Source organism: Phoenix dactylifera, chromosome 18 (genome assembly GCF_051530095.1).
Source record: "Phoenix dactylifera cultivar Ajwa chromosome 18, Ajwa_hap1_PhDact_Kaust_v1.1, whole genome shotgun sequence".
Classification (NCBI taxonomy): Eukaryota; Viridiplantae; Streptophyta; class Magnoliopsida; order Arecales; family Arecaceae; genus Phoenix; species Phoenix dactylifera.
Genome location: NC_143207.1, coordinates 16,354,403 through 16,372,099, shown reverse-complemented (window position 1 = coordinate 16,372,099; position 17,697 = coordinate 16,354,403). Strand labels below are relative to the sequence as shown.

At 39.8% G+C, this 17,697-nt stretch overlaps 1 protein-coding gene and 1 pseudogene across 2 annotated transcripts; both read right to left on the bottom strand.

Annotated features, from left to right (window-relative positions):
* Nucleotides 1-1,028: 1,028 nt before the first annotated feature.
* On the bottom strand, nucleotides 1,029-3,389 carry LOC148699537 (subtilisin-like protease SBT1.4 pseudogene; annotated as a pseudogene).
* Nucleotides 3,390-4,223: 834 nt separating this feature from the next.
* LOC103703290 (uncharacterized) lies at nucleotides 4,224-17,354 on the bottom strand. Of its 2 annotated transcripts, none has more exons than XM_008786090.5 (5): nucleotides 16,719-17,354; nucleotides 13,450-13,505; nucleotides 12,971-13,015; nucleotides 12,847-12,891; nucleotides 4,224-5,259 (listed from the first exon to the last, which is right to left on the bottom strand). In XM_008786090.5, the coding sequence occupies exons 1-5, from the start codon at nucleotides 16,854-16,856 to the stop codon at nucleotides 4,341-4,343; spliced, it is 1,203 nt and encodes a 400-aa protein (XP_008784312.3). In that variant the 5' UTR covers nucleotides 16,857-17,354; the 3' UTR covers nucleotides 4,224-4,340. The 2 variants fall into 2 exon arrangements, with proteins under 2 accessions (XP_008784312.3, XP_008784313.3); XM_008786091.5 differs by having other exon boundaries at nucleotides 13,450-13,502.
* Nucleotides 17,355-17,697: the final 343 nt, after the last annotated feature.

The window sequence follows — 17,697 nt, the reverse complement described above, 5'->3', positions numbered from 1 at the left end:
CTGCTTTTATGATGACGCAGGTTGTTAAGGTGCCTAATGTCCCTTTATCAACAACCGGGAAAAAAAAGGGAAAGATACCTTTTAATTGAAGAGCAGGTTCTTCAAATTAAACACACTCTTTGGGTTCTCTTATATCAATTAACAAGATTTTCACATTCTGACAGTTTTTGATCTTCACATTTGATCATTCGAACTACCTGAGAATTTTACAGCCTCCATCTGCTGGTTTTCTTCTTTACTTAGTCATAAATCCCTTGGCTATTGCTGAGCCATTCAGAAACTCAAATCTTCCAAACTTTTTTCCCTTGTTCCTAATCAAACGTAGAACCTCTCAGAAACTATTACATAGCCAGCCTAAACGGCAGACCCAAGACTCGTGCGCCAGCTTACAGCAATGGAGCTCCTCACACTATGCGTGCCATCACTCCATGAGATCCATCCAAAGCTATGCGAATCGGCAACTGCTACGTCGGCTATAGAAGCAAATGAGATCTGCTCTACTGAATCAAATACTAAGCTTGCTCGAAGTCATCATGACATGCACACTAGGCGGGCTGGAGATTTCAGCCTCGTACACGGCATCTTCTGGTACTCCGACGTTTCGAACCATTCTATCATATGTTACGACATCACTGGCTGACGAGAACACGACAGAGAAAGCTGGGTAATTGAGATCGCCAGGCCTAGCCAGAGTCACGGTAGAACAATTCACACTGATCTCATTCCTGCTGAAGATTGCAATCTGTTGAGGACCGTATCCAATTGCACAGAGGAAGGCAAGGTAGTCGTCGACGTCAGCATCGGACAAGATTTGAACTTAGGACCTCTGCTTTGATACCATGTTAAAATCACCACTTATTCCAAAAATTTAAGTTGATAGGATGAAGTAAATTTATTTATATATTTTTATATTTTTTGAATATAAAATATATAAATAAATCTATCTTATTTTATAAGCTTAAGTTTTTGAAATAAGTGGTGATTTTAACATGATATCAGGGCAAGAGTCCTGAGTTTGAACACGGTCTTCATACTCTTTTAACCCTGTTATTAAAAATTTCATATGTTGTGCTATGGGATTTGACCGCAGCGGAGCTCCAACCCAGGAAGGCCTTATGCAGCAGGGCGGCGTGCCGCTGACGTGGGGGCATGACATGGAGGTTCTCGAGATAACATGAACTCGATCCACTCTCCTCGGATCGATATCGAGGTCGGTCAGGTTGCTCGCCCCCATCCAAGCCGCCAAAATGTTGACGCTAGGGGCAATCACGTCCAGCTTGAGGATCTCCGAAGTGCGGTAATTTGGCCCCGGCTCGAGAAAGCTGCCACCTTTGGGGCGGGTGGCGATAAGCTGATCACAGTCCCTCGGAAAACAATGGTGGCAGTGGGGGAAGAGTGTGACTTGATGTAGTCCCGGATCTTTTCTTCGGCCAACGCACCGACCATCGTGGCGGGGATGAGGTGGGATTCGGCGGTGAGCTCCTCTCCGTTCTTGTCGGTGTTTGTTGAAATCAACACTTATCTTAAAAGCTTAAGCTAACATGATGTGGTAGATTTATTTATATATATTATATTTTTTTACGCTTCTTCTCATATGTGGATCGGATTTTACTTTAATGAGTAAACCCGACATATAAAATTTTTAATAATAAAATTAAAGAATGCAAAGACAGATTTGAACTTAGGACCTATGCCCTGGTATCATGTTAAAATTACCATTTGTCCTAAAAATTTAAGCTGACAGGATGAGCTCCTTCTGCGGTGCTGTCCAGAATCATCGGGGGGGCTGCCAGCCAATTTCACGGCACTCCCCTTCTCTACCCGGGCATGGGTACCCCTGTCGCATTGGCCAGGGAAATCAGGAAGGGTTTCGGATGCACTGTAATACAGGATGGAAATGACTTTTCCCTGATAATTATTTTTACTTATTTACGGATTTGTCCTTTCGGCTTCTCTATACTCTTTGTAGTTGTATGGCAGTTTTGTGATTAGAGGACGTATTGGGGTTCTTCTTTATTTTGTAGGATAGAGGACGGAAAAGATTCCATAAGGTCCAATCGCTGGGATCTCCTTGGACACATCTATGAGGGAGTTTGTGGATAGTTGCCACGTAGTCAATCCGCTTGATAGTGGGCGTTGGATGGATTGGATTACGTGGCTGTTATCCGGGATGCTTCGCATAATTGCATCTAGGGATAGGATTTTGGCTCGTGGGGGCGAGTGGAAAAGGGGTCCGACCACGTGAGACGTCACGTTTCTTTTGGGAGGGCTAATCGAAGCGCTGTCCTTCCACTTACTACGGACCGAGCTGTGGCAAATAGAATTCTGCCACGTACAACAGCAGAATGGAACAGGACAGGATTTAAAAATGGGGCCCTCCTTGGACAGATTGTCACACGGAAAATGCCGTCACAAAAGGCCGGATGGCGCTGATTCTGGCAGGCGGGAAATCAAACGTTTAGTTCTCCTAAAATTACTCGGAAGTAAACCCGAATGAACTCACTGGTGCAGCCCAGGGTGCATTTATTAGGATCAAATAAAACAAGGCAAGTATGGAAGTAGGTAGCATATTTGCGAGCAAATTTTTTTAAGAAACTTAGAGATTTTCGGCATGTTTTTTTTATTTTTTTTATTAAAAACAGTATCAAATTTTGACTAATTTTTTATATTTGTAATAGTTCTAAAATATTTTCTTATTATCGAATTTTATTTCGAGTATGATTTCATATCGGATTTAATATCTAAACTAAACTTAGAGTATCATTTCTTATAAATACATGCATAATATATTGTAAGAGCAGCTTTTGGCATGCTAATAATTTTTTTTTCCGAAAGAATTTTTTTCATCGAATAAAAAATTCTTTAATTCAATTGATCTTCAAAGTATAACTTCGTCAATCAAACCATCCTTTCTTTTTTTTCCCCACCGAGTCACCTCTATGAGAAATCCAGCTCAAAAATACTTTGAAATGGCTTCTCTCATAAATCAAAATAGCTTCTACAAACTAGGTCTCAGTTTGCTTGCTTACAACCAACCAAACACTTCCAGGGCATTACCTCTAATATACACATGCAAGCCAAGACGGACAACCACCACTGCGATGCGCAAACGCACAAAAGAAAGCCAAGTTGAAGGAAGCTTAATGATCTTAGAAGGTAATTAATGAAAACATTTTCGAGGTAAATTTTGTTTCCTATCATAATTTTCATTATATTTAAAAGTAGCCGCTTATTTTCAATTTCATGTATTGATTTATTGATATACTTTCCATTTCATTGCAATCTCCTTCTTCTGAGTAATGGCAATCCTCACAACCAATGTAAGTGAGCTTTCTAGCACTCTTGATGAACCTGACAGCTGCAGTTGTACTCCTCAATCTCTGTAACATACCTTTAATTAATCAGAAGGAAACTTTTCCAACATATAATTCAGATTTCCATGCATAATCCATTCAGTTAATAACCATAGTTGTATGCACAACCATCAAGCCCCGTCCAAAGGGTTCAGTTTTCCATCTTTGTACACCAATTATTCTTACTAAAAGCTACATCGCATTTACTGCAACGCTTCTGATTTGGCAATTGAGTGCAACAATATGGTGATTCAGACCAATATATGTAACTCTAGGTGCAGATCTGAGCATTGATTACATGATTAAAAAACGTTTACAGAACTCATTATTTACCAACTTTCATCCTTCATAGTATCACACATGATCATCTCTGAATTTTATCCATCCATGTTTTTCCTAGAATATTTCTGGATCATAACTTCTATTTCCCTAGATTCATTGAGCGCAAATCCTAGTAGGTACCGTGCAACCATCCTCGGTAGCATAAGAAGAATTTTCTTATCCTCATGATTCAGAAAAGGGGAGGAAGTTGTCCCTGTCGCAGTCACAACTGGAAAGTATGAGACAAACAAGGCCTGGACACAATTCTCGAGCAGGATATTGTCAATTGAAGATCATTTACAGTGATCAGGAGCGCCAAGGATCTATCATGCAACCTTGGGTAGATATTATTGTCCCAGTTTCCTTTTCCTTCATTACTAATGTTCTTGGCAGTCTTTATAGAGGCTATGGGGACAGAAAAAAGGAAAAAAAAAAATATCCTCCCTAAACTGAAAATTGTTAGTATTAGGCCAAAAACACCTGCTATTTCTGAAACAAGATCAGAAGAATGAATTGAAAAGAGGACGACGGATTCTAGCAACATTGTGATATTGATAACAGGACAAAAATTTTAATTTCAAATATATTATGATTCAGAATTCCAATAGAATAATATGCATGTCAAAAAAACTGGACGCTAAGAGGAATACAATGCCATGATCTAACCTAACATAGACATCCACTACGACAGCAAGTTTTAGAGCATCTTGGGCACAGGCGTACCTCTGTACATCTTGGGCAGGACCAGATACAGCCACAGGAATACTCAGGGCAGGAGACGCTTGGAAGGATGCATCGTGGTTTGGAGCAAGGAAAACCCCAACCACAGCAACGTGGTTTGGAGCAGGAAAATCCCCTGGTACAGCATTGGGATTTGAAGCATGAAACACCCCAATTGCAGCAAACAGACTTGAAGCAGGAAAGCTCCGAGCAATTGCAGCAGGGCCTACAGCAGGAAACATCAAGGCAGCTGCCATGTGTTTTGCAGAAGAAACCCTCGCAGCAATTGCAGCTTGGTCTGCAGGATGGGACCTCACAGCAAGGGCAACAAGGGCATTCACATTCGGAAGGGCAACAGGCGCAGCTCTTCGGGAAACAACTGCAGCTCTTCGGACAGCAGCTGCAGCTCTTCGGGCAGCACGCGCAGCTCTTCGGGCAGCACGCGCAGCTCTTCGGGCAGCACGCGCAGCTCTTCGGGCAGCAGCTGCAGCTCTTCGGGCAGCATGCGCAGCTCTTCGGGCAGCAGGGGCAGCTCTTCGGGCAGCACGCGCAGCTCTTCGGGCAGCAGTCGCAGCTGCAGTCCTTAGGGCAGCAGTCGCAGTTGCAGTCCTTAGGGCAGCAGTCGCATTTGCAGTCCTTAGGGCAGCAGGTGCAGTTGTTTGGGAAACAGTCGCGACACCTGCAATTCTCTGGGCAACAGTTGCAGATACTTGGGCGACAGCTGCAATTCTCTGGGTAACAGTTGCAATTCCTTTGGCAACAGCTGCAAGTCTTTGAGCATGGGCATTTGCAGCTCGGTCTTTTGAGCTCTAGCAAGCTTCCGCTGGAGCAGCACATCCATGAGAAGCAGAGGCAAAGTTTCGATCTGCTCAGAAACAAAACCACTATCATTCAGATGTGACCACACATGAGTAATACCATCACCCACAAGTTAATGATGCAAAACCACAAACTGTCAAACTGCAGCAAAAAATGGTTTGACTTTTTAAAGGTTATGATGATAGCAGTTCAATGTGTGCTTTGCTGTGGTTTCACTGGCACAGTTCAAACCTGTGTCTTGGATGATCATTTATAGATATTGATCTATTGTTGCTAAGCATAGCATACAAGTATCATGCATTTTATTGGCTACAATGTGATAAACAGGATAACTGTACAGAGTACTCAAAAGAATTTGAAGATAACAAAAACATTAGGTATCAACTTTCTATGATCATCATCAGTTTCTATGAATAGCAGTTGCATTATTTAAATCCTACGGCAGACATTTTTGAGCTGAGGAAGTAATGTTTCTGAAAGCATGCAGGTGAATGTCTTCTGAGTAACAGATTGAAAATATATAATGGTTCAGGATCAAACACCAAGATGGATATGAAAAGGCAGCACAAGAGCAGAAAAAGAGATAAAATTACCATCATCAAGTAATCAACAAAGGGGATAAGAGAAGCAGAAGAAGAGCCAAAGGCTAGAATTTCATTCAAAACAACAACTTCAATTACAATTTCTCAAACATGGCTACTATTATACTGGCATAGGATTCTCCAACTCTCTACATGCATTATCAACAGGATAAGTTTCAAAAAGCCTCCTCATGTTTTCATGGAAGACAACACAAGTAACTGTAAGTCCAAAATACAAATTATATAGTCAAATACAGCAGCCAATTCACCAAAATGACTATCCACCAACCTAATAAGTGCTAACCACATGAGATTTAGAAAGGAGATGCATAGAATGAGTTTCATGGAGTGGGCTTCATGAAAAATGCTTCTTTAAGCATGATCCATGGACACCTTTAGCATCAAATATTGGCATCAGAGGCTAAACCATCACATAACAATGCTTGTGATGTCAAGTTGGATATCTTAACAACTCATGTAGCATGCACAAGACATCTTGCAAGCAATGCCTATGAAGCTTTTTCATAGCATGGCATCTCCAGCAATTGTGAGAAACGAGCTTTCTAATCTGAGGAAAAAAATTTTCTATATTGTACTAAGCCTCCTATGCAAAGGATGCATTGGATGTGATTAATTTCATGTTTCAATATGAAGGAAACTTTTACCACAAAAATGAGCGTATTGTCGGGAGCAACCTATGCTAATTTTTGATTTTGGATAATATTGTGATGGCAACCCTCATTGATTATCATGATTTTTTACTTCATCCAAGATTTTGAAGATCCTTGTGATCTCATACTAATTAATACATTCAATTGCAATTCATCGAGAATTTTACGATGAAGCATCCGGTTACATATTATTGGCCCATTTGGATGGATGCCATTTCTCACCAATCAGGAGAGTTTGACACCGTCAGTGTCTGACAAACTTGGCCTTAAGACAACCCAGCAAGGAGGTCCATTTCATGAGACCATTTGACAACCCTCATACCATAAAGCACCTAATTAAATCTCATGTAGGTATCATTTATTAGACCATTTAGTAGTTGAATTAGGCGACATTTTTGTTTTCATATTTAATAATATAACTGACAAGTAAACATCATGGGAACCTGCATTGGGCATAATCATACTGTGGATTGTTATTGTAGTTATTATTTTGAACGAAATTCTACATTTTGGCCTTTGGGAGACTTCTAGTATCTCATGGCTTTTATCCCCTTGCTGGATTTGTTGAGGGTGGTGACTGGTGAGTGTATTCTTGTGCTATCTCATCTCCAACTCAGCATTCAAGAACACCTCTATAGTCATTAACCAACCATGGATCAATATAACTCAGCTTTTATTGCAAGCTCTATAACTCATTATATTAGCAACCAAAATTTGAACTCTCTGTTTTTTTTGCAGATGCAGACCTATGAAATAAAGGCAATAAACATAAATCTTCTTCAACAAGGAAGAAGAAAACTTCAGAAAAAGTAAATCTGATTTGACATTCAGGCCCTCCTATTCTCTCTATAACAAGACAGTATACCAATTGTTTAGCATTCCCCAACTTAATCCTATGCAATCAAGAAAAAAGCAAAGTCTTTCACTTCAACCAACACTATTCACATTTTTCAATGGCTATTATCACCATGCAAAGCCCACCAAATGAAATCATCAGTCACCTTCCATAAATCCATAGTATGATTATTCCGGATGAATGTTTCCATCTAATCAAGGTCATTTCTCAAGGAAAGAACCTTGGTCCATTCAAATTATTGACTTATGATAGGTCCAGAAGGGCATATTAGCTGCCCATAGCATTTATCACCACTTCAATGCCAAAGAAACCCATGTTGCATAAAATTTCTAGAAATACCAAGCTTAACCTTGAACCATTTCTCTTTCATTGGTAAGTGAAGCACTTCTTTGGAGAAGGTGACTTCTAGAGATTTGCTTTTTCAATCCATGCAAAAAGCTCAAAAATTTCCAGTGTTCGTGATTAGTAATACTAAACAAAGGAAGGTATCTAATAGAACAGAGCTAGAAGGTTGAAGATGAGAGGCACATATCTGATGTTATATAAGCAATACATAGTCTTGCAGCTCAAGTGAAATATTTGTAAGTGCTAACAGGATCTACAATGTTGCATGGTTTAGATTTCTGGAAAACAATATAAGTTTTAAGCACACCAGAGTGGGCAGCAGAGATGATAGTATTAAAGTGGATTTGCGGGAAAGTATGAAGGGTTATGCATGGTATGTTTGCACTCTATGATACTATAAGAAATTCATTACGCTAAAAACCATTTAACTGATGGCATCACCATCTCTAATCAATGCCAGGCACTTCTATATAAAAGACATCAAACCCAATATTATATCAAGTAAATCTAGCTAGTTTTATTGGATCATAGGGCCGTTGGCCAGCAATGAATTTATGGAAAGTATAATAATGCAGCTCATTAAATGTAAAGGGAGGGTATAAGAGACACAAATGACAACCCAATAGGAAGGATCTCCACAATGTGGAATTATGAGGGCTTGCTAGGTTCACATATATCCTTTTCTGCATTCAACAAGCATATTGGAGCATCAAAATCATCTAACATATCAAATATGATAATATATTGACTCTTCACTGGTTTAGTGGTCTTTAAATCTTTAAGCTACTTGACTTGGATCTTTTCTTTCTCAGGGGAGGGGGGGTATATTAAAGACTCCGACTGGGAAAAGATATAGCGCCGTCTGAGCTATTACTATGAGGTATTAAGCGGCCAAGACGACCTGTATGCTGGTTTTATTTTGTGAAAAAGTTTGGAGAATAGAGGCCAGCTTCAGCCCTCCTGTTTCATCTTAGTCTCTCTCTTCCTGTCTAATTCTTCCATCTCCTTTGTTCTTCTTATTATGGATTATATTTACCTCTTTGCTGTTGCATTCCCTTTAAACTGATCTCTTAGAGACATTTTTGAATTAGTTTTTAAGTAATGCGCTTTCTCCTTTATTTAACAAGTCTACTATGGACCATCATTACTAAACCTAATTCTTCTATATTAGCTTACCTAGCACCTTTATCTACCTTCTAAACCCTTGTAATAAGACTACAAAGCCTTCTGATCTCTCCTTATCTTTGATTTTGTCCACTTCTGTCTGACCCATGGGTTTGGGGCAGCAAGGCCAATCTGGCTTAAGCTCTTAAGGCAGGAATTGGTTGGGGAATTGAACAGGCACGAGGTTCAAAATAATCCTTATGCCTGGCATAGCTTTTAAAGGAACATGTATAAGCAGGGTATAGTTGTGCATTGTGCCAGTCAAATCTACTTACACCTGTGGCATCATGACTGCAGTATCCCGTGAGAACCGGTTCAAAACTTAAGTTCGGATCGATACATGCCCCATACTACTCTGTACCACCCTATACCATGGTGTACCAAGATATATACCGACCTGTACTGTAAGGAACCATATTTTTGGGCTTGGGCCGGTCAATAGGCCACAAGATGTGCTTGGCAAGTGTGGCAGGGAGAAAGACTCTAAGGGAAGTCTTCCTCTTCTCCGGTTCCAAGTCTGCTAGAAGGAGTCTAAGGGGCTCAAATCCTACCTTCTTTGAGTCGATTTTCATCCATAAAAGGACCTCTCTCTCCCTCTCCTTTGCCATCAACTTTAAGGGTCCTTCCATTGAGGCATAAGACTCTAAGTAATCCGAGAGAGGTACTTGGGGTTTTTGCCGTCAATCTGACCAAAGGAGATTGTCGGAGGCATGGTAAGCTTCCTCCCTCCATTCTCCACTCTTTAGGGCCATCGTTTCCCCTTGAATCCGGCCTGCAAGTTGCCGGATCGGTGATAAATAGGGACTCCCATGTTTCGTTTTCCTTCCTCCCATTTCAGCCGGCCATAGCCGGGCATGGCATGCCGCTGGCACTGTATGGCCATCGACCGCTGGGGGTCACCGGCCACGAGCGGCTGCTGCCGCCAAGCATCCTCCTCCGTTCTAGAGAGAGCCTCACGGTTCTTTCTTCTCTAGTTTCTCTCTTCCTTCCTTTTTCTCTCTATCTTGGTATTTTTCCTCCAGCTTAATCTAGAAAAAATTTTGGAAAAAGGGACTCAGAGGGTAGTCCTAGACTACCACGTGATGGTGACCCTTTAATGGACCAGTAGAGGGCTCTGGATTGTCAGATACCTCATATAATTGTTTATATTGATTTGGTTATGTAGGAGAACAACCTTCTGGACAACAGGACATTGAACAAGGTTCTGCGCACCCAAGTCTAAAGATCGCGATGCGGACAAGTGATTAATCTATCTGAGTTGTTAGCAAAGAGGTAAGAATCCTTATACACTTGCTTGCATGATTATAGATATTTTGTATACGTATGTATGATATGCTCTTGATTAAGATAAGAAAGATGCAAGAATTCTTTTATGTTGGTTTCTATATTAAACCATGTTTTGATTATGTATGCTTGTAATTGATAGTATAATGGATGCATATATGAGTATAATTTACACTTATATAATCGGACTAATAAATGTAGTACTTTGGACTAACCATGTTATTTTGATTGCCCCGTCACAGGCGAATAATGTAACACTTATCGATTGCCCCATTACAGACTGAAAATGTGACTTATCGATTGCCCCGTCAGGGTGAGAAACGTAGCCGTGATTAGTCTAATGCTGAAAATAAAAAAAAATTGGTGTGAATGTGAACTTGATTGAATGAACAAGTCTAGACTAATCTCGTTATCATCGATTGTCCCGTCACAAGCTGGAAATGTAACAATATCGATTGCCCCATCACGGGCGGAAAATATGACACCTTTTAATTGCCCCGTCACGAGTGGAAAATCTGACCGAAATTTGGCCCAAAGTCGAAAAGATAATTGATTCTAGATTCGGATCGATTTAAAAAGGAACGAAACGAAAAGTTGTTTGAAAATACTATAGAAGATTTATGAGATATCGTACGATATATCACTTTGAGTGGTTGGGTTTCTATTGATATTTGATATACATGTGTATATTGTTATTCGAGCAATTTTGATGGTTTGTGATTTCAGTAATAATTTCTTGCTATTTTCAAACTTATATTATTGTGTTGGTGTGGATGTGTAGAAATTCTTACTAGGCTATGAAGCTCATATCTCTTTTTGCATATTTTTTTAGAGTCACATGATGCGTAGATTTTGGATGGGTTGGCGTGGAGTTCGAGCGACAGTCATCAGCTAGTTAGCTAGTTTATTTTCTGATGCCAATGATCTGTTATAATTTTGTATTTGAATATTTGAATTATGATGAAATTAGTAGTTGGATCCTTTTGGTTATAATTCTTGAGTTAAATTTATGGAATTCATTGGAAACCGTTCATGTAGGCCTAACACGGGTGCACAAGGAGAGTCCATTTCAACCAAAGGAGCCAAAAAGAAATTGTCTATGGCGATTTTGACACGGATGCTTAAGGAGAGTCCTTTTCAACCGGGAGAGCCAAAAAGGAATTCTTTCTATGGCAATTTATTTTTGGTTTATGCCTAAGCAAAGGCAAATTTTTGCATGAACTTTAAGGCACAGCTCTAGGCTTCATGCGGCTATGTCATGCGGTCGACATAGATGGTGAGTTTAGGGCATGACATAGATGGCGAGTTTAGGGCGTAACACATACTGAGACGTACCAAGATCAAAAATCGAGAAAAATGGTTGCAAAGCTGTTTTGGTATGGGGTGTGTACTGTACCATATCGACTTGTACCATACCATATTGGTAAGGTACCCCTACGATACCCAGTACAAAGTTTATAGACCTTGCCACACATAACTATTCCAAAAGGAGGTTGCCATAAGCTACTCCATGCATAAATCTATCATTTATGCCTACTTTCTATTTTTTATGGACAAAAGAACCCTTAGCCAAAAGTTATTCCAAAAATTGTATCCAAACAAGAATTGGACTAACTCATTATACAACTATTCCCATAGGCACAAACTTTTTCTATTCCTGTTTTTCTTATTTGCGAACCGACAAAGCATAAACTAATCCCATCCTTAGGTCCACCCAAGCATAAATACGACATGCCCTGGTGGTCCTGTAGCGCATACAAGTTGCGCCTATCGAAGGCGAAGTGATGGAAAACCACTTGCAATGGTTTGAACATTTGCTATGGTCATCTAAGGAGGATGTAGTAAAGAGAGTTGACTTCTGTCAGAGATAAGAACTAAAGATGAACAGCATTTGGGAAAACTTGTTATGACATGAGACATAGCCTTGATAGAGATGGTGAAATATCATTAAAAGCTAACACCAATAACTGAGAGAAGCTAGATGATTATGATTACAGAACACTCAAGCACTTTCATAGGATGTACCGTATCTAACAAACATACAGTTTTAACATCTCATTATACGATTATCTTCCAGAAGTGTTTATCGTATAATAAATCATTAGTAACAGTAACATTAGCTTCAAAAACAAGCATTATCTTGATAGATACTAAGTAGCATATACTGGTAAGGAATACTAGTAAAAAAAAGGGTTTGAGCAGATATTAGATCAACTAAGGTAATTACAAGGTTGGGCAAAAATGGTAGCCATGTCCTCAAAGTTAGATTATGGACTAAAATAGAATTGCTATCCCTGTAGAACAGTAACTGCAGGAAAAGTTCAACCGTCCATGCAAATGTTAAAGGAACATCCCAGATAATCATGAATAAAGCAAACTTCGATGAGTTCTTAAATTAATCTATATTCTAATTTATCCTGTTCTTCCAGGAATAAGTCCAAATTTTGTTTGGTTCAAAATCTGGAATAAGCTGAAACTGAGAGGAATAACACACCTAAATAGAATCATTCACACCCAACCACAGGGTACATATGTGAGCACAACGGTGAATATTCTATTTGGCAAAAAGTGGTTATGCACCTGCTAAGCAGAATAAAGCTATGTGAATTAAGTAAAAATAACTTTATGCACTTGGCTGAATACATCCCTTATTTTTACTCTGATTTCATTCATGAATGAAACAGAGCATCAGAGTGCAAGACAAGGAAAAGGTAAAGGATTTTAGGAAGTACCCAAGCCACCTCCAAATGCGACAAGACTTGTGTCTCTTCTTATTTCTGTTCAGCAGAAAAAAAAACATAAAGATATGATATTCATAAAGGTCAAAATATAAAGCACAAGTTTAAAGAACTATACATAGGTATTAGAGGATCTGGTTTTATCCCCACAAATTCGTTGACCCTGTAAGATTATCAATAGATCAAATCAATAAGCAAATATCAGATATTCTTAGAAAGAAGAAAGCTAATTTCCACTCTTAACAGGAAAAAGAATAGTCTTCAGCATAATTAAAGTTAACAGCCTGGTCTGAAACTCAGTGGAGTTGACAAGTTTATTAGGAAGACTCAAATGACCCAACTCAACCCATATGAACAAGAATTTTTTTGTGTGGAGTATTTGCTGTATTCCATTTTCAGATTTTAATTTTTATCCCCTCATCATGTTGTCAAGCATTTATCAGGAAAGCCACATAAATTTTTGATTTTGTACATTTATCACTTAGCCAGGCAATTGAGGTCTAAGGACTATAGAGGAGAAACTGAAGGGCATCTGACATTAAGCAATAGAAAAAAACAGGAAGCTGCATAAATAAGAAACAAGTTAATGAAGCATACTCCTTGCAGCACCGTGAGACAGGTTGAAGTCCTTCAAGCGATTGTAACTCCTCCTGCTTAATATGAAATTCTCATGAGTTTTTGTTCTTTTGAAAACTAAATTAGAAACAAGATAAATAACATAGTAGCATTAGTGCCTGGGAGGTTTTTATGGGCTCAATCACAGTTATATTGATGATCTCAAATAATGTAGATCAGAATTGAAGAAGATAGATATCACTTCTTTGGGTGACATATTGATGAAAAACATTTTTCAGCACTATATTAGAAAAAGTCTAAAGTGGGAAACTTAAAAAATCAAGGATGAGAATACAACTGCCCATGTGACTCCCTTGGACAGGTCTTCTTCATTCCTTCTACTTGTTAGACCATGTATTGGCCTCCAAGTTTGTCCATTTTTCTACTTCATTCCTATAATCCTGTTGCTTATATAAAGAACAAACTCAGGAATAATGCTATATCACCTTAAATCATCAAATTTCATTTAAAAGCTAACATCTGTTTGAAAATAGACCACAAAGGTGCCTTAAAGATTATGTCTTTGAAAGGCAGATGGCTTGTGTGCAAACGAAGGGCTCAAAACAAGGTAAATACCAAAAGAGGAGATGAAAAATCTAACAGTGACCTACAATACCTGAAACAATTGATGTAATATAATTTCACTAAATACAATTGGGAGTGCAGAACTGTGGATTTTGCTATATTGTCATTCAGGACATGCATATGCCTTCAGAACCTGACATCATCTAAACAGATGAGTTGTTTTCTATACTGCCTATTGCCCAAATTTACACTTAAAAGCAAATAAGAAAGGTAGAAAATGTGACGCATTGAGCATGAAACACAACACATTGACCTGCTGTTGTGTTTATAAAAATTTGTTGGGGTTAAGTATATCTTCTGCATGCTAGAAACAAAATCTCTAGCACTGCAACCACCCACCTCACAACCCCCAACAACCCACGAACACATATACATACCCACCAAGAATGAAAAAATATACAACAATAAAGAAATTAACTTCATCATCAATCCCAGCCAAAGAGATTCCTAGTTTTCAATTTCAATACCTAAGCCTCATGAAGGCAATTTCTTCCATTCAAATCCTTAAAAATTATGATGCAAGGAACATAAAATGGTAAAGAAATTGCAGACAAGCTAGCAAGAGTTTTCAAATGTTAATACAATAACAGAAAGATAAAATGAGCAAGCAAGCAGAAGAGACTTTAAAATATTTATTCTTTTAAGATCCTTAGGAAACCTTACCAAAACAAACCATGGATGATAAGAAGGTAAAGACATAAAGAACAAGCTAGCAAGTACCTCCAAATGCTAAAATTGCAATAGAAAGATAGAATGAATAAGCAAGTAAGAAAGAATGTAAAATATTTATTTCAAATGGAACACATACAGTGCACAAGAAAGCAAGTGCCCTAAAAAAAATTATTAAAAAAAACGAAAAATAAGACACAGAAAAGGTTGGATACATCACACTCACTCTTTTGTCAAAAGAAACTCCCAAAACATGCCAAAATTTGCTTGTGTTTCTCCTTATTTGGGAATCAAATTACAGATCTTTATGGCAAGCCAGATAAATTTATTATTTTATCATATTAAGTTTCATTTCTCATTCTCAAGAAACTTTTTAGGGGTTAAGATCCAGCCTTTCTTATTAAGCCCAGCCTGAAAACGTAATCCCTTGGAATGTAATTACCTCTTAATAAAAAAATGGTTCATTAAAATGTCACAGTAAAGAGTCTTCACAAAATAAAGAAATACTTGGAAACCTCCACATTAAGGATGACGGAGTACGTTAAGGTAAGGCTAGAATTCAAAATGTTAACCCAAAATGTTTTATCCTACTGTCGAGCAATGAATGGAAATGCTTTGAATAGTAGAGATGTAGAATACATACAAAATCAGGAAGTCCCATTAATGTACATTTTGCTTGCACCTTAGGCTACTTCTTTCGTCATTATAGACTCACTTAAAGGTCCAACATTCTACATACTATTTGTTGAAAATACGCCCCATAAAATTGGCTCACAGTTCTATCCCTCAAGTCCATAGACAGAACAGGAAAGCAGAAATCTTCTTGATTTAATTCTTAATTCCTTGAGAAGACATGTTTTGAAATCTTCGCAAATACAAGTGTATCCCTCTCTTGAATGTGGAGAAATGGCTTTTTGTTGAAATTAAAATCTGAATGCATAATAAACAAGTATATCTCACTTTTTTTTACTTCCAAATAAAATGATGATCCCTTCAAAGGATGTTTAACCATTTCAATAGTGTTACATAATGGCTATAATAATCACTTGGGAAACATTGTCCCCATTTCAAACCCAAAAGATTAACTGTCAGGTTATTTTATGTCTTTACAATCTTATTCTGTAGCTCTCTAATTTGAAAAGAATTATCGTAAGCATAATATAGCGAATAACAGGTATAATAACAGGGTATCCATTTAATTCACGTTTTGCTTTATCAACATTTATTACATTTTGTTTTACATTCATAAAGCCGTTTTATGGTTTCAAGCTGGTGCTACTATTTGCAAATCATAGCATCAAAAGGAACCGCAGTATCTAGCAACCTTTAGTCTCAAACTTGTGTGCCTCTGTCATATAAAAAGTATCAATATTCTTTACCGCACCATATGCTAAATCACTTTCTAGAAATCATAAAAAACGTAAAATTTAAAAATATTTTCCTGTCTCAAATTAGTTTGAATCATAACAATCCCCCGTCGCTCATAATCCTTCGACCTACCACTTTGATTTGCGAATAATGGCATCACCACTCCAAAAGACCAATCATTATCTCACAAAACTGCTCTTTTTCCTTCACATCGCATAGAAGCTCGACCAATTTGCGGAGATTAGGAAAGAATGGTACTGCGAATAGCTTCTTTGGAAGAGTAAAGAATGACCAAAGAAAGCATGTCCGAGAGTAAGGATGCTCCTAGCTACTGCCGAACTCCTTCTCCCCTTTCCGCTGGCTAACCAGCTACGTTTTCGCAGCGCTAAAATCCTGACCTCATCCCATCTTATTCCACGAACTTTTACACGACGCCATCGAACTCACTCAACTAAAGAAAAACTAATCTCCTCGAGCCCCTCTAATCTCATAAGACAACGCCAGTCCGATAACAACCGCAGCTTCAAGACATCCACTTGTCTTCAAATCACTCGGCTTTCCCTCCAGAAATCAGATCAAACACACAGAGAGCGAGATCAAGAAACGAGCCAAGAATAGCTTCGGATTACCTCAAGGAAGCCGATCTCCCGGTTCAAGATCTGCACCTCGAGCAGCAGCCTCCGCCGGCCGCAGAGATCCGGGTACCTGGGCGGCGACTTCGGGCTCGGCGGCGTCGTCATCGTCGCTCGCGGGTCCGCGGCCGCCATTATCGTTGGCGACTCACCGGATCCAATGCTTCCGCAGCGTGAATAGCAGCAGCAGCCGCAGCAGCAGCAGCATATATCCGAGGGAGAGTTTAAGTAATAGTAAAGGGGGCGTTACTGCGCGCCGCGGTAAGTTGGGCGCGCGGGGCAGGAGGGGAGGGGACACCGACTGCGAGCCCGGCACAGAGGGGGAGTGGGGAGGGGAGGTACTGCAGGGTTATAAATGCGGTACGCGGCGGAGGACAGGAGGAACAGCAACGATGCGGTCACCGCCCCATTCCACGCCGCGCAAACAGCCCCCATATCTCTTCGCTCGCCCCGGCTCGAGCGTGCTTATTGTCCGGTCTCGCTGCAATAACAGTGCGCCGAATGCGATGGATACACTAAGGGAGAAGGCAAAAATATTCACGAAAGAAAAGGGCAATTCAAAAGCCTGCGCGAGCTCGTACGGATGCCGTCCCAACGGGCAGAGGGCGTTGCAGCGCGCTGCTCCTCCCCCCCACCCTAAATAAATTATTTCTCTCACTATGATCTCTCGTGGTGTGTTGGGCCGCGATGCCAGAGAAAGAGATAGGGGTTTTGTCTTTCTCCCGGAAGATGGATCCGCCTTCCTTCTTGCGAATTCACCGTTGGATCGCACAATGGTCGCTTCGAGATCCGTGCAGGAGGGTGCGCAGGGCGCGATCCAACCGTCGGCGTCGCGAAAGATACAACCCGCGGCCGAGGGAGGGAGGGAGGGAGCGGCGGGGGGAGCCCGCACTGCAGACGCGCACGTGACGTTCACGAAGAAGTGGGGCCGGCGTGGGCGCAACCGGAAAGAGACCCATAGAGTTTGTTAGAATTA

What these genes read in the sequence shown, in the direction of transcription:
- LOC103703290 (XM_008786090.5), bottom strand. Translation starts at nt 16,856, where the DNA reads ATGGCGGCCGCGGACCCGCGAGCGACGATGACGACGCCGCCGAGCCCG. An exon ending in GTCTCACGGTGCTGCAAGGA is followed by an intron (nt 13,016 to 13,449) that starts GTATGCTTCATT and finishes ATAATCTTACAG; the next exon opens with GGTCAACGAATTTGTGGGGA. An exon ending in CGCATTTGGAGGTGGCTTGG is followed by an intron (nt 5,260 to 12,846) that starts GTACTTCCTAAA and finishes GTTTCTGAGCAG; the next exon opens with ATCGAAACTTTGCCTCTGCT.